At 38.8% G+C, this 26041-nt stretch overlaps 1 protein-coding gene across 2 annotated transcripts; it reads left to right on the plus strand.

Moving 5' to 3' along the window:
• On the plus strand, positions 1-25567 carry LOC306766631 (uncharacterized protein). 2 transcript variants are annotated; one of them, XM_079254434.1, is made up of 9 exons: positions 1-118; positions 9788-10102; positions 16624-16698; positions 17843-18145; positions 19353-19470; positions 19848-20124; positions 20247-20378; positions 21787-21899; positions 23484-25567. In XM_079254434.1, exons 1-9 carry the CDS (start codon positions 67-69, stop codon positions 23494-23496), a joined length of 1398 nt encoding a protein of 465 aa, XP_079110560.1. In that variant the 5' UTR covers positions 1-66; the 3' UTR covers positions 23497-25567. The 2 variants fall into 2 exon arrangements, with proteins under 2 accessions (XP_079110560.1, XP_079110559.1); XM_079254433.1 differs by lacking the exon at positions 23484-25567 and having other exon boundaries at positions 21787-22000.
• Positions 25568-26041: the final 474 nt, after the last annotated feature.

Raw genomic sequence — 26041 nt, forward strand, 5'->3', positions numbered from 1 at the left:
CCTCTGACCCTCTGTCGCCCACTCGCGTTCTACGTCTCTCCCTCTTCTCTGCAGCTCCTGGGGGCTATGGATGGACTGCGATTACCTCCACTAATAGAGGAGGCTTTGGACTCTACAGGTCTGTGCAGCTCTTTTCCTCTCTGTGTGTGTGTCTTTGTCTGCGACTTCGTGTCGTGTCTTTTATTTATTTATATGTGTATTTATTTTAGCTGTGTGCCACAGAACGCATAGGGTCAACCGAAAAGGTAAAGATTTGATGTTTTACTCTGCTAAGGAAGAGTGTTTACTCCAGAAACGAGGGTCAAAGAGGAGAGAGGTGATCATGTGGTACGAGGGGAAGATTATTATGGAAGCCAGTGTTTATGAGGAGCTGTTGTCGTTCTGACACACTGACTGACGACTGGGCATTACGGTCAGATATGGCATCTGTCGACGTTTGATGGAGGCAACACACTGCCAGGTAATAAATGGCTGACAGCCAAAAGGCAGGAAAATTGTAAGCCTACTCATTAGTCCTGGCACTGTTAAACGAGAGGCATATGTTTGTCTGATGCTGAGTCAGAATTGATGCTAAGTGTCATGCAGTGTTTCATGGTAATTTTCATCAGCTCGGAATTGTTAATTTGTTTCTTGGCGCAATCATTAGCTGTTTGCAACTTCATTGCTTCATAAAGTTCAATGCATCTATTTTTTTTCCACATGCAGAAGCAGTACTGTGTTCAGGGAAAAATGTGTGGAATGTTTTTTTTTTTTTTTCTGAGTCCCATCATGGAAGAAATGTGTGCTTTCTGCATGTTTTTAGTGGGTGTGTAGACAGACCAGTTCTGTGAGGGACACTGCTTAGAGGATGTTTATTGGTGTGGAGGGGCTGAGAGAGAACCGCAGGTCAACAGCAATGTGAGCAGTGGCTGGCTTGCCAGAGTCTGACTTCCTATTCCTGGGAAGTTATGTCCTGCAAGTGAACTTAAATGTATTTAGTGGATTATGTCTTTAGAGGAAACTCTCCTTGTTTATGGTTTAAAACGTAAACAATTTCCAACTGAACTTCACTAAATACTCAGAACAGATTGTTTTTAAATATGCAAATTAATCTTAAATGATCATATACTGTCAAACTTTTTTTTTTTTTTTATTTACAGAAAAGAGGACTTGGGCTTTCTTGTTTGCATTTGACCATTTATTGCCAAATAATTTCAGAGATATTATATTAACCATCTTTGTATTTTCATGGATACGCCAAGATTTGGATGATATATAAAATATAAATCCATTTAAATCCAATTCATAACCTGTCAGACTATAGGTAAAAGTAAAAATGCAAAGTTAGACATGTTTAAGTACCTTGAAGATTTGTATATATATCTATATATATATATATATATATATATGTATGTATTTATATAAGAATTATATTACAAATACTATGTTATATTCATCAACTTTCCTCAACTGAACAAACATTTATTTTGTAATATTTTAAAAATGTACTTATTGCGTCAGTTGTATAATGACAAATGTTTTTTGTCATGATGCTAATGGCTGTGTATTGACCATCATAACAGATACAATCTCAGGAGAAATTCTTCCTCCCCAACAAGCTTGTTCCTGTTATCTTAACTCTAGGGACCCTTTTCCTTTCATCACAGCCCGAGGCATGCATTTTCCAACTGGAAATTTACTTCACAGTGATGGCAAGAGTGTGACTTTAGGAAATATAAATCCTAAAGGATTCACCAAATATAAACAGGCGTACAGCAAACATAAATTAGAGTGAGCGATAACTAGTTATAATTTGCATAATTCTAAATTACATACACATGGAAAGGATTAAAGTGCATTTACCCTGTGTGGGGTCATCTGTAGCTTGACATCAGTCGTGATTCTGGGTGCAAAGAGAGAAATGACTGTTTCCTTGTTTCCATATGCTGCTGGGAATAAATTTGAAGCCATACTGGAAAAGCACTTTGAAAATCTCTAGCCACATGCACCGTCAAAGGATACAGATGCTCTTACACAAACACATGCTCCCATTAATCAATAAAACATCACCAGGGTTGCACTTGACATTTGCAAGCTGTCTTCATAACATTATATGATAACAGCGCTACCACTTGCACGAGTCACCAAACATCTCTCTCTGTATCGTTATATATGTGTTCCCACTCAGTTCCCCTCTTACAGTTGTGATCCTCTGTTCTCCAACGCCCACACACCCACCAACACACACGCACGCACACATACGCGTGCGCTCACGCACAAACCTTTGCACCTGGCAGCACCAACAGCCCACACAGCATTTCTCTGGTGTCCTCTCAGCCTTTCCCTCCACTCTTCTCCAGGGTTGGGCCCTCATGCTGTAAAAAAAAAAAAATCACACCAGCAGTGATACCTCCCAAAGGTACACAAACAGGACTTTTCTTAGCTTTCTGGAACTAATAAACAGCCAAGTTGCTGTTTTGGCAAACTTTGGAGATATTAGAGACCCTTGAGAAAAAACAGCAAAGGAAAACAAAATGCTGCATGCTTTTTCACATTCTTCTTTCTCAGTTTCTCAGGCCTGAGCCCTCTTCCAAATAGTCTTTTAAAACAAGCCCCTTGACAAAACTGCCATATGTTGTTTTATACTTGGCTTCATGATGGAGCATTCTTAAAACCCCCAAGTGAACGACGAATGTTCCTGAACTCTTGCCTTTCTGAACCTTTCTGCTCTGTTTTTTTCTGTTTCATCAACTTTTCTCTTCTTTCTCAAAACTACTTGGCAGAGTAGACACCTGTCATTAATGCACCCCTTCTTACTCTTAAAGGCTTTATCCTTTTTGGATTTTGCAGGCTCATTTTGAGCTGTGGCATCCACTCTTCCCTCTGCGGTTTAGGTGATGTAAGGCGTTCCAGAGAGATTGCTTTCAGGTGGGAGGCTTGATCGTTTTGTGATCAAATGGATTATTACTGCATCCCTTGTTTTCAAGCTTTGTCCTCTGTCACTATTCACATCTCACAATGGAAATGCTACACACTCTATGCCACCATGCAAACACCCATTTCTAAAAACAACATTTCCTGAATAAATCACACACACACACAGTCACACAGTTTTCTGTGCCCGCTCATTTAATGAGACAAAATTGCAGCACATTCTGCAATGCCTGTGACCCACTTTCCCCTATTCCTGTTGCAACTGCAAACATGGATTTTCCATTTAACTAACCTTGTGCCTGATTAAGTCAGTCCAACTTCTAAGCATGTGTGGTTGCTGTTCCCTTTCTTGTTTTTTTTCCCCCCTCATTGCTGTTGTTCGTCATGCTCAGTCTCAAAACACAGGGTGAGAAATAAATGAGCTAAAACTCATGGGAGCTCTACATCTTGTATTCTGCTCCTAACAATTTGGAAACTACACATCTCCTCCAAAGGTGATCTAAGCGAACAGGCACCATGAAAAGTTCACCTGATGAGATCCCTCTAGCTCCTCTTTGTAGAATGAAAATAGCTAATGACAGAGAGAAATGTCTCCATAGGAAGCCAATCTGTGCACAAAGAACAGCTTTATCACCATGGAGACTTTCTATATGTTGAAATTTTGGTTGTTGGTGTGCAGGGGTCACTATGTGAAAGAACCTGAGGATTTGGCTGCACCTGATTCCTGTTAGCCTCATGAGGATGAGAGCAGCATGTGGTCATAGTTCTTCCCTGGATCTCTTTTATTGTTTTCCCCTCCATGCCCCTTTTGCTCATACAACCTATTCCTATCCCCCTCTAACTCCCCCTCCCTACCCTGTAACGTGTTGCTAAGGAAGTGTGCCAATGCAGGGGGAAAAGCTACGTCAGAGCTGGGTTGGTTTCAAAGATGGGATAGCAGGGGATTTTGTGCATTATGCATGGCCTCCTACACAGAGATTCATGACTTGCATACACATACTACTGGACTTGTGCAGCTCAAAAGTGGCTCTAGAATCATATATACCATATACAGAGTAGCAGAAGTAATGCCAAGAGATTATACCCTTATAATCTTACACAGGCTAAGAATATGAATATTCATACACAGAAGCAGGTATAACAGCATACAGGACTGGTCACATGCAGTATATTTATTTATGCCCAACCTGAAACACATACAGCACATGCACACGCTTATATGCTCACAAACTAATCGCTAACATTGCCACCAACACTTGTCTAATCCTATTTTCATGGTTCAGCACAAGCACATCAGCAAACCACACCTGTGATAGCCTCCAGCTCCAGTTTTCAGTGAGCTGTTGTTGTTTTTCACAGCTTCACTTTGCCCCTCAACAAAATAAAATTATATATCTTACTAGCAGGGAGGGAGAGATTAGACCAGACTTAATGTTACTTTCCTAATGGAGAAGCTCTCCTGAAAGATGCTGTGCACCGTATGTCATAAAATATGACATTGACTAAATGAAACAGGAAAACAATAGGGATCAAGACTGTGAAAAGGAGTGAGGATAAACCATCGGCTCCTCAGGCTGACATATCCTCTTTCAATCTGTTATCAGTCTGTTTTTCTCCATGATTAATGAATGGATCAGTCAGTTTGATCTATCAGATAGAGGAATCCTAACAGGGGAACTAAGCTTGATGCAGATTAGCGAGAGGGTCATGGAGGAGCAAACTTTCCTCATCTGAATCCACGTAAAAGTAAAAGAAATCATAGCACTTTGAGGGATTGCTATACACAATGAATTTTACCTACCATCACATTTGTATCTGTTATCTAATATTTCTCTTTCCTCATAACCAAACAGTGTCTGCGTTGTTAGGCGTCATTAAAATGCACGGTGACTGTCTAAAGTTTCCCGACTCTGATTAGCTGTAACCTAAAATTCTCAAATTAAAATACCAGCCTCAAGACAGAATAAAATGAATTAAAATCCCAGAAGAGCACCAGCACCTGCTTTTCTTTAGCTTTGCAACAAGTTTAACACAACTCATGACGGACTGAGCAGTGGCGGGACCTCAATACAAATTAATGTTCTTCAGTTTAGAAAACATTGAGGATGTGAACAACTGTGTGATGCACACGAGATCTGCTGTAAAATTTTAATAAATATAACTTTCACTTGAATTGTTATGACATTATTATTTATGAGATGTATTCAAATGGTGAAAATGTGCTCCTCTGTGGCCCCATCCTGAGTAGCGAAGAGCTTAACTTTCTCTTCAGAATTCTCCAAACAAAGATTATTTGAAGTACTCCTTATAAATACTTTATACTACTCTACTTGAAGGAAAGAAACAAACAGCTAAATCTTTAACACCACCTGCCTAGCATATTGTTGGTTCTCCTTGTGATACATCATTGGATGCTGGCAGTGGTTGTTTGGGTGTGGTGAGTTAGAGTTGGGCCTCTGTGGATCAGGCATGGTCCAGTTCTTTTTGCAGATACTTTAAGTTTGGAATCAGCATCTTGGACTCTTTTGTATTCCTCTGTCATTGGCAAGGAGCAGAAGTGAGTAAACGAGGAGGGGAAGTGCCTCTGGTCTGTAAAAGTACGTTGGCGGATGGCACATGTCAAAACAAAATACACATGAATACCAAGATCTAAGTTTTCCCAAAAGAATACTGAATTTTAATGCTCTAGTTGATAAACATATAACAGCAGAATTACATTTTCCGCTATGAACTCACGTGTTTAACTTTGGTAAAAACTTCACTCAGCCATTCAAATTTCATTACATTACTCACTTCCTCACTGAGCACCCAATTAGAGGCAGAACAAAAGGCTTGTGTCACCTCATTAATGTTTAAATTCAATCTCAGATAGTTCTTCTGCGATGCTGACAGAGTATACTTGCTTGTTTCCTCTTTTCTATAGTGGCATATTGTTTGCACTGACATTGTGAGTGTGTTTTGCTGCAGTGTGATTAGGAAGGCATGTGTTGTGCACAGATAAAGCCATCCTCCCCTTGGCGCTCTAACACTCCTCCTGAGATGACTCTGCTGTCCGTCCCTGTGCTCATATGCATGCGGCATCCATGTCTAAAGCAATCCCCGCATGACTGAGGACCAGTACTGTGCCAAGTGTGCAGTGGAGTGATCACAGGTGTCACTGCTGCACAGTATTTTTTGACATTCACTTGCAAGGGGAAGTGTTGAAGCTATCTCAAATAGGAGAATGACTGACAGAATGGGTTTATTTATATACCAAACATTTCAAACACAGAAGGAATTCAGGGTGCTTTCCATCAAGTGAAAATGGCAAATTAATTAAAGAACAGTCTTTAGCTTGTTTTAAACAGTGGGAGCGGACTCCAGTAGAGAGCATCATGATGAATAAAAGCTATCTGGTTTGGTTTGAACTTTGGACACCAGATTGGAGCCTGCAGGTTTAAAATACCTTCCACACGTGTACTCACGTGCCTCTGACAAATTTTAGTCCCAGAATGTTACAACATAAAGTTAATATCAGAAACTCAATTTAAATTTCAGTATTTCTTATTGCATAACTATTAGAAAAGGAATAATGTGTTCATTGTGCACAGTTGTTTAGAAGGATCCTGCAGCAACATTTTGCATGAGATGAAATTGGAGAAGAGTAGAAGCAGAGTTATTTGTTGAGAGGGATAGATGATATAGGTGCCTCCTGCAGAGTTGCAATCGGCAATTCCATCGTCTTGGAGAATACTAAAAGGCTGAGGAAGTTCAGGTAAAAAAAGAGGGAGGGAAATTTTTTTTCTAGAGAGACTTCAGGCTCTCTGATGGCTCACTACATATTCTCTCCTCTCATATTCCTTGTTCATGGTAGCAAGTAGTAGGTGTGGGAATCTTTTGGCACCTCACAATTTGATTTGATTATGATTCAGATGGCCATGATGGTTCAGCTAGTTGAGTGGCTACCCTATTTCAGAGGCTAAAGGTCCTCGGTGCAGCTGGCCCAGGTTCATGTCCCAGCCTTGGGCCCTTTACTGCATGTCATTCCCCTCTCTCTGTCCAGCTACCGTCAAATGAAAGACACCAGAGCCCAAAAACCCTAAAAATGAAACCACCTATTTTGTTATTAACTGTAAAAAAAAGATTACAGTTTTCAACATTGGTACATTGATTCCGAATCATTCACATCTTCATTATGATGGATCTAAAAACAACTCATCCCTATCCTAAGCAAAAAGGTATTGATCCACATCCTCTTCCACAGAGTAAAAGAGTTTGGTAAGTTAACCAATGCAAATTTTGGTCAAATGCAACAATAATAACAACAACAACAACAACAAGATGAAAGTAAAAAAAAAAGAAAATCTTTGCACATCATGGGTTCCTGTCTTCTTAAGGCTTTCACTATGATCCAAAACTCATCCTAAATGTTTCTGTGGGACCAATTTCACAAATGTTTAATCTTTTAAGAATTAACACACAGACCAGCATTGTTACTTTATAAAAGATGTTACAACACCAAAACTGGTGGATAGTGTTAATTCCATTTATTAGAGCAGTTTCAGTGTTGTGATGTGCGCAGAAACCTGGGTGAGAACTGTTAAGGATGCTATTTGTCTGCAAGATGTAATTGGTTTGATTAAAACATCTTTCTCCATAGTCTTCTTTCTGTAGGGAATGATTAAGTTGAGCCTGTAGTTACATAGTATTGAAGAATTCAGATATTTAGGAGAGGCCTGACAACTGCAGATTTTAATGATGTTGGAAAGGTGCCTGAAGTGAGGAGCAGAAGTGATACATTTACTGTGTGCTGTGCATTTTTTTTTTTTTTTTTTTTTTTTTTTTTTTTGCAACAGCTAGAAACTCTCTTCTAATGATCTGGTAAATGTCACAAGACATTTCACTATAGAGGTGGCTGTATAATGAGTGTTGGAGAGGTGTGGAGTAGAGCAAATGGCCGATAGCATGTTCAGACATAGAGTCTGCAGAGGCTAACGACAACTTCAGATTGTCCATCCAATGATAAAAGATGTTATCAGCTAAAAAGTCAACAGCTGTGAGCAAAATGAGCAAAGATTGTGTTTAAAACTTACAGTTTAAGTGTTTATACTGTTGACGCTGCACTTTCAGAGTCCTGATGCTCAAGTGCAAAAGGAACCACTTGAAATAAATCTTTTAGAGAATCATACCCTGAGCGAGGCATCCTAGAGGATTTGGATGTGAGTGATATTCAGTAGGAAGTCTTTTGTCTCTTGATGGCCTTTAGCTGCCGCTGGCTATACAAGCAGCTCTGGCTCACTCCCTGCTACAGTGTTCCAGCTCTCCTCTTTATGACTAACTCATTACACCAGCATCAAAGTTTAATGACAAAATAGCCCAGTGCTCATGAAACCGTTCTCATTCCTCTCAGGGGCTGCATTGCTTGAATTAACATTATTATGAGACAGGAAGTATTAAGGCTCTCATGGACAAAGGATGAAAATAAGTTGTATGAGCATGGCTGGGATGGAAACAGATACAGCTCGTGAAGGGGGAAATAAAGCACAGAAATAATTATCACAAGAGATGGAAGGATCCCTAGAGTCCCGATTACACCAGTGTGTAACACTCTTAATTAGTTAGATCTTTAGTTAATACATTACTTCGTCCCCTGCTGCACCATCTTCTCCCTCTCCTGTCATCACTCTTTCTACTTTCTGAGTGCAAACAGGAGTTTTAAGGCACTTGGAGGCCACTCAGTCACAAATGTGCAATGCTATACACCCATTTATCTCTGAGATGGACTTGACCCTGAAGGGCATGTTATTGAGAAGTGTGAGCAAAATGATGGCAGGTCTGTGTGTGTGTGGTGCAAGCAGAATTTCCAGGAATGACACTGAAATTGGAATGCGTGTGATCTTTAATCTTTATATCGCTGCTGAGATTTTCTTTTTTCCCTGTGAATATATGTGCTATTATCAAAGTGTTTTCATGCCTCACACAGTGTATGATCTGACTAATGTGGGGAATTACTCCAAATAGGAATTAGCTGTTATGTTGTTTCCCTGTTTATGACCCGTCTCTATTGCCTTGCAGGTTTCTGCTTTTGTGCATTTCTTTGAAGCAACAGCTGTTTTGTAATCAAATCAAGTTCATTTGCATAGCTCTACAACATGTCGAGCGTCTCATTTGATCGTACTGGCGAATATTAACACCAGCCATCCTGCCTGAGTCGGAACAGACAGGGTGACGAGGGCACTTTCACACACAGAAAGAAATGAAGCGAGAAGCCTCAGACAACCATGTAATACCACAGAGTACAATATAAGAAACACGTGTGTCATCTCTCTTACTATGAGTGGTAGCTTGTGTTATTATGGACTTTGAGGTGCATTGCTGAGTGGTGAGTCATAGTGATTGCTTCAGCATACTGGTCCACCTCCCCCCAGCTTTCTCTTGCCGCATTGTGTCAGCTAACTCACTCCACCTACTGGTCAAATATTTAAATTTTCAGTGTAGACTGTGGAGTGTAAATCTAACTGACGTATGTAGCTAATAGATGCCATGAAGTGGCTTTAAGACATACTGGATAGCGTCTCCTTAACATCTATATAAACATTAAACGCAGGACAGCATGGAATCCTCCTCCTATAACAGATGGATGCACAAGCAGATGAAAATCATCATCTTGGTTTTTAATCACATCTGTTTCACTGTCAGTTGAAATGAATGTTTGAATTAGCTGTATTTACATGAGGATATACGAGTAGAGTGGAGGCTATTGCACAAAGCAATCAGCGCCACTTGAATCACAAGATGGTGCTGTTGATTCAGAACGAAAGGACAAGCTTGAATGAATTTAAGTAATGACATAAGTTTGCCTGCTTTTCTAATAACTATGCCATCTTTCCCACAGATGACCCCAGTGAACTGAAAGCTGAGAGCAGCCCCATTATGGACAACGAAATAACAGCCAAGGAGAGAGACATCCTGCAGAACAATGAGAAGGAGGACATGGATCAAGAGAGATGTCAGGAGGATGAGGGGGAAGAAAAGAAACTGAAGGAGGAGGAAGGTGAAGGGGAGGAGAAAAGAAAGAAGGAGCAAGAGCCCCTGACCGAGGAGCAGGAGCTGGAGGAGCTGAGAGCTCAGGTGCTGCAGCTGCTGCTGGAGCTGGAGGAAGCGAGGGAGACCTCCAACAAACACCAGGAGAGCTTCCATGAGTTGCAAGGTGAGAAATCCAGCCTGACACTGAGATTTTATTTTCACCGTTTGTTCATCAGTGTCATCAGTCTTTCTCCAAAACAAACCTGTTATCTTAAAGCAGTGTCTGTTAAATTAAATGAATAGATTCTCCATTATTGTGGCACATATCAAATCCTATTTATACTGGTTGTCAGATAATTTACACAATGATAAGTAAGACTGCATATTTGTGTATTTTTTTGAATAAAGCTAATTTCTCTCAATTCAGGATTAGAATGGCCATTTAAGTGTTATTGTTTGATCCTGTCACGTAAATGGATCCACACGTGGGAAAATGTTTTCTAAGTGCATGTAAGAAAAATTAAAAGTTGCTTTAATGAAATGGACAGACTCATATAATACATCCCACATGCACTTTGTACATGGATCTACCTTGCAAGCTGGGAGGAAATAAACAAGCAAAGATGTTGTTCACAGTTACTGAATAAAGCTTCGCATCACACCTTAGAAATGATGAGCCTATCGCTCGGAGACACTGGCAGTTGAGTAAGGCCATAGGTATGAGGCCACAGGCATCAGTGAGTGTTTATGAGTGTGTGTTTGACTTTGTGATGAGCTCAGTGGTTTGTCTGGCAGCAGTGAGGGCATTCCTCAGACAACTGCATGCTTGCTGAGCGAAGCTTCTAGACTGAGTGTCCTAGACCGAGATCACAATACAAAAACAATATTGGTCAAGTCTGAGAAAATAATCAGCTGTTTTGCTTGTAGTTGAAACATTCATTTGCTTTTTTATGAAGTGATTCTTTTTTGTGCTTACAACAATGAATAATTATATTCTATATGTTTGAAGATTAATTTTCTAGAAACAATATTGCTTACATTTTGGATAAACCGTCTAAGAAAACAGCTGATTGTTAGTTTTTGCTGTTATTTATAACTTTAAGATTATAACAGTTAATAATCATTTGAGCTGAAAACCATCACAAGTGTTAGTTTTACAGACCAATAAATCATGACATTGGACTAAGTAGAAAGTCAGTCTAAGTCATAGATGTTGAGATCAGTACATATAGTAGCACAGACAAAGCTCTGGACATTCAGGCTGTTGTGTCATACAACCATGAAACAGACATCTAATCTTTTCCATAATGATTTTTGCTGCCATAAAGATCTATCTTCAGCCACAATGATGACAACAGATGGTGCGACCCCACAGAGCCCTGATCTCAACATCATGGAGTCAATCTGTGATGACATGTACATTTAGGAATAATTAACAACTGAGGCAACATTCTTCCTGGGAAAATCTTGGAAGGCTGTTTGCAAGTATACCTCGAGAGATAATCTCAGCTCCTATCCGTGGGATAGGAAATTTAATCCAAGAAATTTAATTTTTAGAGATTTTTTTTTTTGAGAGAACAAAAACAACAAAAACACTTGGCAGATCAATCGTATTGCACACAGTTTCTAAATGTCATAAACACACTAAGAGAGAGAAGGCAGAAAAAAGGTAGAAAGCATAAAGAATAGCAAAAATGTCACATTAACTTAGTTAAAAAAAATAAATGATATAAATATATATATATATATAATTTGTTCATTAATTTTTTACCTTAAAATGTCTTATTTTTCCAATCTTGAACCCTGAGTCTGTAATAAAGATTGGATTGAAATTGAATTAGTAAAATGGACATCATATACCTCTCAGAGTTGCATCAACTGCCTCTTTTATCACCACTGTAAGCGCCATAAATTCAGTGCCCAATACGATGACAAGAGCTACGTAATACTTAAATTAGTTTTAAATAATTGACAAGTTTTTTTTTTTATTATCGTGTCAATTAAAATCAATGCTGCTAATGGTGTTTACATAAAATCAAAGCTCAGGATAGTAAGATTTGCTAGTTTTGTTTTATCTAGCTAAACCTTTTGTGTCAGTGTGACAAACATGCAGATCACATGCGAAGTGCTGCACCTCTGTGAGAACACTCAAACAACATTCATTCATTCATTCATTATCCTGACCGCTTAGTCCGATTAAGGGTCTTTGGGAAGCTGGAGCCAATCCCAGCAGTCTTTTGGGCAAAACGCAGGGTACATCCTGGATAGCTTGCCAGTCCATCGCAGTATTTTACACAACAGATAGAGTTATCTGTTACAAGATATGGTTTCAGATAGAAAAAAAAAACTGGAGAATGCCTGTGCTACTTGGGACTCTTTCAACATAGATGTCCCATATTAATGTGAAGCTGAGAAGAGTTTTTTGGATGGCAGGGTGTTCATAGATCTTTATTCAAGAACAGGATTATTTAATCAGTATTTGGCTTCAATCGGTTCTTCTTCCTTATTATTACCTCTTCTGTTGTCTGATATTCACAAATTCACAACACACCAACCAAACATTAACTCCTAACCTAATCTGTATGTATATGTGTTTATGAGTGTATGTATTTGTTTTTGTATGTTAGAATGTAAGTGTGTAACTCAAAATGTTTGAACACCTAAATGCTACTGTAAATGTCTGTCAGTAGGTGTAATGTTAGACAAATTTTACCTGACTCTCACTCTTCCTGTTTGTAAATAAATGAATTGATATCAGTTATACACAAGAAAAATCTCCTTTCATAAACCCACAAAGTTTGGCTGAATTGTGCCCATTTATGAGCAATAAGATATTGATAATCCCACCCTTAATCCAGGAATTTAAACTGCTGTGTAAGGTTGATACATCAAAGTGAGGCATCTAGACGTCTGTAATGACACTTTGAACGACAGCTGCAAGGTGGAGCTGTGTGCTTGAGTGAAACATCACTACATATACAGTTGTGACAGAGTTTGGTGAAATTCTTATATCCCACACTGTTACACTGTTGGTGTTGAAAATCGCCTTCAAAATGCCCTTCAGCAATACGCAGAAAGTTTGCCAAGGGCTTCTGGATCATAATTCACACCTTGAACACCTGTAATCAGTTCCTGGTAGGGATTTGGTAAACTCACTATTGGAAAAGTGGAGTTTATGAAGCACCTTCAATTGGAGGTCCCATTTCTGATCTATATAGAGGAAGTATGAGCCTGGCTAGTTACTGACTTAAGTACATTTGTCTTTGCTTGTCTTCAATGAGTAAGTGTTCAATGATATTCAATAAATTACTGGATAAATTAGACTCTGCCATATTTATATCATATCCTCAAAATGATCCAAAATAAGTGGTAATTTTCATAGCTGCTGGAAATGACTGACAGCGGTCAGACAGAAAAAGGAGGAGCTGATCAACATACAAAACCCATGTTTATGCACATGTCCTCTTCTGCTGATACACCTGAAATAGCCATCCTTTCAAAGTGACACAGCTGAGGGTGTTAAGTAGCATCATGAAAAAGTAAAGGAGACAGGGGGACACCCTGTCTTGCACCTCTAAATGAGGACAAATATTTAGAAATATAATTGTTTGTCCTGAATGCGGCATGTGGGCAGATGTGCATCAGATCCACTCAGGAACAAAACAAAGGTTTGAAGCCAAAACTCTTAGGCCTCAGGATAGATATTTATCTTCAATTCTGTCAAATGCTTTATGAAGGTCAAGTTGCTACTTGAGAAAAACATTATGTCGTTTACCCAGAGGATATTACCATATAGCTGCTTATGTCACATCAGAGCAGGTGATTTGGTTTAATGCTTATTCCAACCTTGTTAGAAGTGTATAGTCATGGCAAACAAGTCCACTGGACAATAACCACACGGCTTGATTATTGTAACGCCCTGTACTGTGGGATCAGTCAGTCCTCTCTCGCACGGCTGCAGCTGGTGCAGAACGCTGCAGCGCGTCTTTTAACTGGATCTCGAAAGTCTGACCATGTTTTACCAATTTTGTCTTCCCTTCACTGGCTCCCTGTCCGTTACAGAATTGATTTTAAGATTCTTTTATTTGTTTTTAAATGCCTGAACGGTCTGGCCCCTCGCTACCTGTCAGACCTGCTGGTGAGGTATTCCCCTACACGCTCTCTGAGGTCCACAGATCAACTTCTGCTTGTGGTTCCTAAGACGAAGCGTAAACTGAGAGGTGACCGAGCTTTTTCTGTTATTGGTCCCAAGTTGTGGAATAAGCTGCCCCTGTACATTAGACAGGCTGAATCGCTTCTTGTTTTTAAGTCTTGTCTGAAGACTCATTTTTTCTCTTTGGCGTTTTACTAATTTAAAGGGTTGTTTTACTATTAACAATGTGCTGATGCCCCAATTATGATGTAAATATGTATGTTTTATTGTTTCTTCTGTACAGCACTTTGGTCAACTTTGTTGTTTTTAACGGTGCTTTATAAATAAACTGGATTGGATTGGATTGGAATAAGACTTGCATTGCCATTGGTCCTTGACCTTCCTGAAAAGCACTGAAACGGTGGCCTGTGCCATCGTTGCAGGTATGGAGACGACCCTAAAGGCTTCGTCATACATTAAACATAGGAGTGAGAGCAATGTAGGCAAGAAAGCTTGATAGAATTCAATTGGGAATCCATCAGTCTGTTGCTTTGCCTGATTTATGTTTCCTTACTACAAGGAAACCATCTCTGATATTTATGAACCACCTGCTCAGTAAAGGAAATTTCATACCAGTCTCTCTTCACATTGGTCAGAGGTGTATAACTCTTCATAAAATACTGCTAACTGTTTGTTAATTAAGAGTTAATCTGTGGTAACGTTACTGTCCTTACTTTTAACCGCTGATATGTAATTAACTGCAGCCATTAGTTTCTGCTGATGGTTTAACATCCCATTGGCCTTTCCTCAATGTTCAACGTAATGCTGTAGCGATTTCACATGCATGTCTGTGGGCCTTTTATTCACCAAAAGGTCAAAATCAGCTTGAATTAATGACACTTTCTTTCATAAATCTGTAGTTGGTGAGACTGGTTGACATTGATCAATTGATTTTAAGCTGTCACTAGTGCTAAGTGTTTCAGTTTTCTGAAAGCGACTCAAACTGTAGGAAATGATCTGATCCCGTATAAACGTTTTAAAATATTCCCAGAGAAGGGAACAGCTTATATCAGGAGAACTGTTGGTGTCAAGGAACAAGTCAATTTATGTGTTGATGAATTGCACAAATTCCTCATTGACCAGAGGTTATGTATTAAGCTGCCACTACAGCCTTGGAGGAGCCTTATCTGGAAAACAGATTATAGGACTGTGGTCTGATATAACTATACTGACGTAGTCAGCTGGGTATAAGAAAGGAAGAAGTCCACGGTTCATTAGAAAGAGATCAATTTTAGAGTACTATTGATGTGGTGGGAAAAGAATGAGACCTGTTTCAAGGTTGGGCATTTAAATTCTCATGGATCCGCCACGCCATAAGTCTGAAAAAAATCAGTTAATACACTGGACAGAGTTAAGATGTGCCAGTATTGTGACCTGGACAAGAGCAGTCCAATGTTGAATGCAGAACATAAATAAAGTGTGACTTTGAGATGGCAGGTGGGGTGGCAGAGGTCGATTGTTCACCACTGCGTCCAACTTTTGATGGCCGATTCATATGTCTGCCGCGTAGAGGTGGAAAGTGCTGTTTAAGAACTTTCTGGAGACATGGCCGGGTGCTCAGAGGGTTAACATAGTCATGCAGCTTTATTTTTTCACAACACAATCCAGAATGGAAGGAAAGTGAATACAACTAAATAAAAAAAAATTATGATAATAACAAGGGGAACAACATTTGGGAGAAAAAAATAAGAGACAGAATACATGAAATTTAAAAAAGAAAAGAAGAAAAAAAGACAAAGGGAAATCTATAAAAAATTAATGACATCTTACCTGACAGGCTTAGTAGTGAACTTGAGCTCAGTTTCTGATTGAATTTTGACATACTGGCTGCACACTGTGGTATCACTATTTTTTTCTTTTATTAGTTTTCTATATATTTTAGCAATTCAATTGCCATAACATCAGCCATAAAAAAGTGGATTAACCAATAGGGACAATTTTTCATTGAATGATCATTATTATTAAAAAATATCACATCTTGTCTTTAATAAGTAAAGGTTTTGCACAGTACTAATTGTTGTTTGTGAGTTGGTTTAATGGGTCCTTCGAGATTAGATAGACTGACCATCCTCTGCTTTTAACCAGCTGCTGCTGTTGTTTTGTTAGAACTACCATGAAATCTTCCTGGCGCAGGTGACAGGAATGGAGTGACACACCGCTCTAATGGGGGACAAAAATAAATTGGAAGTCCAGGAATAAAAGCAAATAAAAAGCTGTAAGAATGGCTCCTGAAAAACAGAGACAGAAAAAAATGAAATATTTCTTTTTTCCTCAGATATTTTTTACAATCATATCACCAAGGTTGGAATGCATGCAGCATTGTAGAAAATAACATTTTAGATGATTTTCACTGCGTCTCATGCACAAGAAGATTGACAATGCTGCTCCTTTGATGCAGTCAGGCCTCAGGTTTGAACAGCTTATCAACTTGCCCTCTTTCGGCCAACCGAAATGACTTTTCTCTTTACCTCTCCACCCACTTTCTATGTCACCCCACCTCACACATCCGTCAGGTCTGTTGGAGGATGAACGTCTGGCAAGTGCGCATCAGGCTGAGGCCTTTACACGGCAGATCCAGAACCTACAAGGTATTACACACCTCAGCAAATCCATTTATACAGTAACAGTGATTAAGATAAGAGCTTTTAGACCTCTCAGTTAATTTATCTTGACAATTTCTTTGTGATGTTGTGTTTTATATTAAGTTTCTATTATAAGGTGTCAAACTTCAGTTTTGCTAGATTCCTCTTAATCTTTTTTATGCCTTTTTGATTGTGATTTCACTTGACTTTTGTCACTTCATATTTAAAAGATGTTTTTTTGTCAGATGTAAACATAACATTTCAAAATATTTATAACACAAATGAATTTTTTTTTTTTTTAGAAATCATTGTTGGAGGATTTTAAGTGACATTTGTTGGTTTGAATTTTACTTTATCCCCCAGTATTGTTTCTCCTAATAAAAACCATTTAACTTACTTTCTTTTAAAACAAGAAAGTTCAGTACCCGTGTGTCTTTAAAGGAAAACTTAAATTTACATTGTAAATTGTTGCGAACTACACATCCTTTGTAAAAGTTGCTGTAATTTTCAAAATACATACACACAAATATTCCTTTTGCTGTTATGGCCAAACTCATTCATACATTCACCTTTAACTGTAAAAGAAAATAAAAAGAAAGAAAAATATTCATTTTTAAGTCCTATTAATACTATTGGTAGACATTTCAGTCGACAGATTTAAAATTTCTGTTTGTTGTAAATCTCCATACTAACCTGAAAATACAAAGCTTAATTGTGCCAAGTACAGGAAAGAGTATGAGGAGAAAAAAAAACGACCTACAATTTGTGTAATCATAGTTTCCCCAAACAAGTCCTTTAAAAAGAGTAAAAAATAAAAGTAAAAAAGACAACTGACTTCTACGTATCGAGATTTGGGAAAAGTTTGCCCTCCTGCATTATAAACTGATAATCAAACATCGTGTCCTGGTGGAAAATAAAAAAAGCCAGTCAGTTACCTCCAGTTACATCAGCTCCTCTCAAACAGTACCTACACACAAACACACAGACACAGACAAGAACACACCACCCACACTCAAACACACTCAGACCCACTGCTGCAAACTTGAAGTTAGATCATACACGCATGTTTTTGGTACACCCAGGCTGACTTTGCAGTCTCACCCACACATCTCTTATAAAGAAAACTAATGTTTCCCTCTTCTTACAACAGCCCAGCTGCGTTCTGTGCAGGAGGAGATGGACAGCCTGGAGGAGGAGAAGGAAAGCGAGCTTTCTGAGGCCCAGGAGGAGCTACGTGTGGCCCAAGAGGAGATTGTCCTGCTTCAACAGGCGGCAGAGGAGGCGGCTGCAGAGCGGGAGAACGACATTGCGTCCTTGCAAGAGGAGCTGTGTCGCAGGCGAGCTGAGCTGCAGCGCCTCAGCGAGGAGACCCAAGAGTACGAACTGGAGATCACCACGCTGAGGGCCGAGATCAGCATGAAGAGTCAGCGCAGGGAGGCTGAGAGGAGAGAGGGTGAGGCATTATGATGGAAGGGAGAAATCAGTGTGGTATGGAAAGTGAGGGTAGAAATATATCATATAAATGTCAGAAGGAAAATCAGAGGAAGATGTAAATTTTTGTTTTAAAAAGAATAATCTATACACTGAAGGAACCGTTGTCAATGTCAGACAGTGTCAGCTACAAAGACCTGTTTTCTCTGCTTATACGATGGAATTTTTGCAGCTTACTATTCACACAAATAGCATGCGTTCAGTCATTGTGGCTGATATGAAAACTCAAGACACGGTTATGGATTGTTCTATTCCTTCACATCACGTTAGCATCCTGCAGTCAAGAACATAGATCAAAAGTTGGCAATAATAAATCACAAATTACAAAAGTGTATGATGTATGTTACAGAGGGTGTGGTGTGTGTTTGGATACCAGGAACATGAAGTCATGACGGGGAGGGACACACACTTCCAACACATGATATCACCACTGGGTTTTTCAGCTTAGCTTTGGATGGAACATTAGGAGTGGGACTTGTGTTTTAATCTGATGTGCTCTTTTTAAACCAAATATTAAACCAAAATGCATTCAAAATGCAAGTAAAATCCAATTCAGACTTGAAATTGATTTAAAATACCGAATTTTACTTTACAGCATCGTTGTCTGTGAACCTACTAATTTACTCTTTTTATATATCACGCACAGTTTTCTCTCAGTCCTGGTCTCACTTTAATGGCTGATGGTTGTAACTTCATATTGAACAGATGTCGGTCAAACATCTCATATAACTCTTGGCCAGAAAACTATCAAGTCACCAAACCCAAGAAGAAAACAAAATTGATTGATTCTCTCCTACAAAGGAACCAAAAATACCTCTCTTGTAACCCAGACTTTTCTCGTTTCCTATCTACATCACTTCTTAATATATTACTGTTTTTGCCTGCTTCAAGGATTGTTTGCCATTAAGAGGAGCTAAATTAACATTAACAATACATCTTCTGTTTCCTATTAGCTACAAAACTTTGCATACCTTGGTGAAAACACCCATGCAAGTCTCTTAATGCAATTGTACATCTCAGTCAAATGTTGTATCCATTTCAGCCAATGTTGTAATTTGTTTCCTGTCTAGAGCTTCATTACTTTACTCATCCCAAAATATAATGATCTAAAAATGAGCATCATGTGAACTCTACAACATCCTCCTCCCTGACCTTTCCTGCTCTGCCAGGTGACGTGGACCTGCTGAAGGAGGAGTGCCGTATGCTGAGGGAAGAGTGTCAGACCCTGAAGGAGGACAACAGGCGTCTCTCTGAGAGGCTGCAGCTGCTGCAGAGACAGAGGACATGGTGAGAGGTCAATGACTGCTCACTCATGAGCTGTGCTCAGTGGATCAGCTGGAGGGGGATGCCTTCTGGAATAGTGCCCCCCAAACAGCCATGTGTCATGTAAAAAAATACTAGCCACCTGTTTATTCTCTACACTAAGTCTGTAATATCGCGTAAGGGGCTGTGTTGAAGTGCAGAAGATATCTGATGCTTTGCTGATTAGCAATAAAAAAAAACATTTTTTGGTTAAAAGTTTATAAAAAATAGCACATATATTCATGAAATAATCATTTTGGATTTATTTTTGCAAACAGAATACATTCATACCTGATTTTTTGATCAGGGAAAATAAGACAGTATGCCGACGCCCTTTTAAAACTTTCTCCTTCACCTTACAGCTCCAGCGTCTACCTGTCACTGAAAGAGGAAGACACAGAGGAGGGTACAGAAGGGAAGGAGATGGAAACTGGTTCAGATGACGTTATGACTGAGAGCTACATGTCCATGGTCCAGTCTGACAATTGTCGCCTGGTGGATGCCTCCATCCAGAAAAATATCTCATTTGATGGAAAGCCGATGACACCCACAAGCTGGAATGGAGGTGTTGGGGAGATCTTCTCACTGAGAGAGCAGCTGAAACAGGCAGAGGAGAAGGCTTCACAGGTTCAGAGAGAGGTATGATGCCTGAGTGGCTTATGGCTTAATGTTATACTTTGAAGTGAAAATTCAGGAAAACTGGTTTTGGTCTGAATGAAAATTTAATGACTGACTATTTGATCTGTGTATCCCCCCCCCAGTGTGATGGTCTTAAGATGGAGCTACAGGAACTGCAGATACTGTATGACAGCAGTCAGAAGGAGAGAGCAGAACTGGAGGAGGAGCTGCAGCGCTGCAAGGCGGAGTTGGAGAAGTTGTCAGTGGGGACTCAGGTAAGGGAGCAGAAACTTGGGACCACAATGGGACAAATGTGAATGATTCAATGCGTTTTGTTCATATTAACATTCTCAGGATGTAAAATTTTTTATTAATGGACTTTGATTCTGTGTTCATTGATGTGACAGATATGTATTGTCAACACAGTATCAATTTCTACATCATTAAATATACCCTTTTTCTATTCAATCACTTTGTCAACTAACACATAAAAACTCACATTACACCTTGCTGTATCCTGTGTTGAGTCCACTTTTTATGTGTCCCATACCGTAGCGAAACGTCTGTTGATATGAGCTGACCTGGCCTGTCAGCCTATATCAGTATTTATTGTGTGCTTTGGGCTGGGGAACATTCCCCCCCCCCCCCCCCCCCCCCCCACCGTGTCTGTGTCCTGACCTCTCTGTCTCTCAGCAATGCTTAAATACTGTTGATGGACAAATACAAAAAAAATGATGAAATATTAGCATTAATGTTTAAGGGAAATAAAGCTTGCTGGATCGCTAAATGCAGGCAGCAGAGAAATTTCAACGGAGAAAAGAGAAAAATGCTTTGCTGCACCTCATTTTTATTCATAGTTCTTAGTTGCAGAATGGATAGCGAGTTAAATAATAGTTAATAAACATGTAGTAAGAGACATGGTATACTGAAAATGACATTTTATTCAGTTTTAAATATGTCTACTATATATAAACCTCTTAAACCCTGAGTGGACACCACTTAATGTATAAAACGGAAAAATATGCCATCTAAAAACCAAACGAAACTTTGAAAGTACGGTACAGTGCAGGAAAAAGTTAGCAGAAAACTAACAAGGCTCTTTAAGCTCAAATACAGCAAAGAGAAACTGGAGTAAAATTCTGTCTTTTGTCTACAACAGCCATGATGAGACATGTCTGTGTTGTGTCAAACTGTCTTCCTGTGCCTGTCTCTGATGCTGTCCTTGTTCTCTGAATGTCCATGACCTGTCAGCCTCTAGCACAACAAATTTAGTCATGAAAAAAACGAATGATACAAAAAAAATGAGGATAGAGAGACTAAATCACCTCCATTTACTTCCTGTGCCATTCATTCTGTATGTCTTGTTTTTGGCACCATGGCATCACACGCTGACAATAAATGCCACACAACCCTGTGCACACATACTCACATTGAGTTGACGGTTATCTCACCATAAAGTAATGCATTGTTTGTTTAATAGGAAATATAAATCACTCCATCACCACCCTTCCTCTATAAATCACAGCCATAGTCCATGTCACACATTTAATTTGTTGGTTTTTGTGGTGTGGGTCAGTTTGTCCTTATCTATGTATTTATTATTTGGCTTCTTCAGTCCATCATTTCATTCACCCATCCCCCTCATCCCCATGGTCCTTGTGTTTGTTTTTGTTCCCTCTTCAGAGATTCATCCATCCGTCTGAGCACCCTGTTCTCTCCATCCCCTTCATAGGAATGATTGTAATTGTGGCTGTGGTCTGGTGCTGGTTGTCGGAGCTGGCGTCCCAGAGAGCAAGGTATGGAAGCAGCTCTGTCTGACTCTGTCTGATGCATCAGGGTTTTTACAGTCACAGTGGATTAATTCACCTTAATTAAAAAGAAAAAAAAATACATATAAATTCCCTACATTTGCATCTGCTTAAGCATAGCTGCGGGTTTGTTAAATATAGATAAATCCAGTTTCTGATTACTCTGGAAATCCGAGACTTTCTTGATAATGTGTTCAATATTTAAACAAAGTACAAGACAAAATTAAATTTGTGTGTTTTTTAAAAATTTTTTTTATTATTTCGACCCTTCAATAATACCTACTCAGTTGAACTATTTCTGTAAAAAAGGTCCTACTGGTACTTTTTTACAGAAATAGTTCAACACTTTGGGAAATATGCTGCATTTCTTTCTTGCCAAGCTTTAGAAGCAACCTAATATTACTGTCATGCATTTGTAATCAAAAAGCCCATATGGCAAATATTCACTCATTTATAATTTTCATTTGTAGTCTAGAAGAACAGATTTACATGTTTTAATTCTCACAAATGACTATTTTTCTCATTCTGTACATTGCTGGAGGACCTTTTGTCCCCATTCTGTCTGGAAAACTTAACGTAAATGCCTCAATAAGGCACATCTTGCATCCTCTCCAATTAGATGCAAAACACACCTAATACAAAATAATAGCACAGACTAAATGATAAAACATTATCATTTTTATAACAGAAATATTTTTATACCCAGTAACGGGACTATGAGGTGAGAGATAGGTAGGCATAGTCAAACAGGGAGGATATCCCAGATACTAAATGTAAACAGATGTCAACAGTGACTACATCAAAAACCCAAATGGATAGATAAAGAAGGATCCTGGGTAAGTTAGATACTGATGGACTTATGGCCTACAACAAGCATTTTCTGCAGAATGCACGAGTGGAAAAACTCGACAAAATGAAACAGGAAGCCAGAAAACTCATCCTGTAAAAAAACTGTCTAAGCTGAAAAGCCAAAAACAGACTGAGGAAACAGCACAGAGAAATCTAAGAAAAACTAAACCTATAAGAACCGAAACTGGCAGACCGTATCATAAGGTAAAATAGATCTGATGGATGCCCACATAAACACAGTAATAAGATAGTGATGTACTGGATGTCGCAGACATAAGGTTTATGAAAGAGGGAAGTTTTAAGCAGGCTACAGATGATGCAAGCTAGACAAGGAAAAGTATAAGCCTGCCAGGACATATTAAGTTTGCTGAACAATCACTTTATTGCGTTTGAGTTTATACACAAACAGACAACATAAACAATCATTTGTGGTATTGGTGGGGGTGAAGTCCTTACCACAACTAGTGGAGACAAATATGATATTTAAGCACTGTCATAATTTTGAGCAATAGTGACATGGGACTCCTGTAACTAATTTAAAAGACTGGTTGCAGTGTTTTAATTAGAGACGTTTACACTTATTGTCCAGCAGAGAGCAAAAATGCATATTTCTTAAAATGTGAAGCTTTTCTCATAAAAGGCAAAAAATGTTTATCATTGGGGAAACTGAAGGTCTCAAACCGTATGCAGACTTAACACTCGTTTTTCCCTGTCCTCTGTCAGGGGAGTGAGGTAGGTTGGAGCTCCATTGTGACTCTCACTGCAGCCACAGCGGTTCTTCTAGCGATGGCTAGCTTATTGAGAGCTCTCGTCCGATGCTGATTGGATGGGTAACAACTGCACAAAGACAGACGTCTGTTCCAGACCAGCCTTCATTGTCTCCTGCCACATCCACAGACCAAACTGGAGTGATTTAAATACAGTGTAGTAGAAAACATGCTGGAGGTTTGATCACCAAGGTACTATGTGAGCATGTGGACTGGGACTGAAGCTGTCAGTCTTGCTTGTGAAAGAAAACATCAATACAATGACAAGATCTGCAGGGAGCCCACGTGAGGACGGATTTGTCCAATAAATGTATGCTAGTGCTGTGTCATTCCTCCTCTGTGTCAGTGAATATTATCCTATTGTCTTTTAACAATGTGATAGAATGAAGGCTATGTCTATTAATGCGCACTAAAATGTTTTAATTTTATTTAAATGTTATTTATTTTTGTTTGTTAAACTATTGCTCATAAGTGTCACTGATAATAATGACAAATATTCAGGCAAGTCAATGAAAATATACATCCACCTGTAAAGCAAGCTTGCAGTTACTACCCCCAAATCACAAATGTTTTCCGATCAGTCCAGTTCTGTGGATCCTTCAGCTCTTTTCTTTGTAAACATCAGTAATGTGCTATTTCAAGATGCACAGGTGTGTCTAACTAAATATTTGCCAATCTGGCCTTGTGTATAATTATATTTAAGGCATGTAACCTTTGTTGGGTGGAGTCATTTTTTCTTCATCTGTGATTAACCAACAGAGTCACTGCAGTGTAAGTCCGCCTGCTCACAGTTCACCTTCAGTCTGCTGCATTACTACCTAAATTGAGCTACTGTGATGGTTATAAAAGGTTTTTTCGCAACTTTAGAAGGACTTTCTGGTCTGATTGAGCTTTTTTTGTCAGTTTGTTTTTGCATTTAATCCCCATGTCAAAGAACAAATCTCTTCTTTTCTTTCCATTAAGATTTTATTAGTTTTTTTTATTTAGTTTTTTTTTTTTATTCAAATGGACTTTTAGAAATATTAGAGGTACACAGGTTGAAAATACGGTTAGCTTTAAGTGGAAAAACAAAAAGAAAACAGCAGCAGTAATAAGAAATAAGTTTTCAGTTACAGATTAATTAAAAAGTAAAGGCAGTATAGACTGGTTGCTTGCTTGGGAGGGTCCACAGTGTGTAAATAGGAAGATGGAAAAAGGGTCTAAAGCGTTAGTTAAGAAAAAATGTGTTTGTTAAAGGAATCTGTTTACATTAGTGAAATGTTATATTTTGTCACAATCTTTTAAAACTAAAAAAGCATGCTAGAAAACATATAGAAGCACAATGTATGATTTATGTTTGTTACGTGGATTCCGTTACTTTGAATTTCATGTATATAAATGTGACATACAGTACTATGGAAGAGATATTTCTGAAATCCATTTGTACTAGCTTTGTAGAAAGTTTATTCTATTTTGAAAGAGCATCGTATATTTGATAGCCAAACAATATACTATGTAAATGTTTATTAATGGTGACGTCCCTCAGAAGAGTCACTGGCATTTCTAATCATTTCAGTACCTCTGTGGTGTAGTAATTGCATGCATTTAGTTTACATTTTACAACAAACAGGCTAAAAGGAAACAACTATGTCCCAGTGATCAGATATACCAGTAAATTACTCTTTGTTTTTCCACTCTGTTGATTTTCAGAAATGTATTGAGAACTTTTCTGAAGCATTTGTCATTAAACAGAACCTTGATAAGCAATGCCTGATCCATGTTATTTCTGTATTTGGACATAAGCATAAAGGACATAACAGGCCACGTGACTGGTCGTTACTTAATTAACTAGAAATTTTACTCCTTTGAACTACATTTGTCTAAATTGTCTGACTTAGGACATTATTTGTAATTATTTTTTAACTTATTTAATGAATATTTACATCATTTCATAAGCTTCTTATTTCACAGTACGTCTACTGTGAGCTTGCAGCTTTGCATCAGGATAGCATTGTTGTTTTCAGTATATTTGTGGTTATTTTGTTACTTGGAAGTCTATTTTGCACTGTAAATGACTTGAGAAAATAAATATATCCGGCCTACTTGATGTCTGAGTGCTTTCTTTTCTTGGATGCTAGTCTCACCGGCTGTCATAATCACAAGGTTTAAAGTCTCTGGGATTCCCATTCATGAAAACATTCGACCTGAGTAAGAACCATCTCTTTACTGGTGTCGTGTAACATGGTTGTATGGATATTAATAACCCTCACACCGGAGACGTGACATAATCTCCCAGACACGGCTTCTTTACAGATGGCAGGAACTGGTGTGTCAACACCGTTGATCGAGCCTCTGAACACTCATACACAGTATGCCCACTTTTAACCAAGATTAAGCACAGCTAATTATGCCACAATATCCTGGATATGAAGCTTCATGTAAAACTTTTACTCGGCAGACTTCTGCTACTTTAGATTGAAAGCAAATTAGTTTTCAAAGTTGAAAAATACTCCCTTTGGATTCTGAATAAGGCTC

Source organism: Telmatherina bonti, assembly GCF_933228915.1.
Source record: "Telmatherina bonti genome assembly, chromosome: 2".
NCBI lineage: Eukaryota > Metazoa > Chordata > Actinopteri > Atheriniformes > Telmatherinidae > Telmatherina > Telmatherina bonti.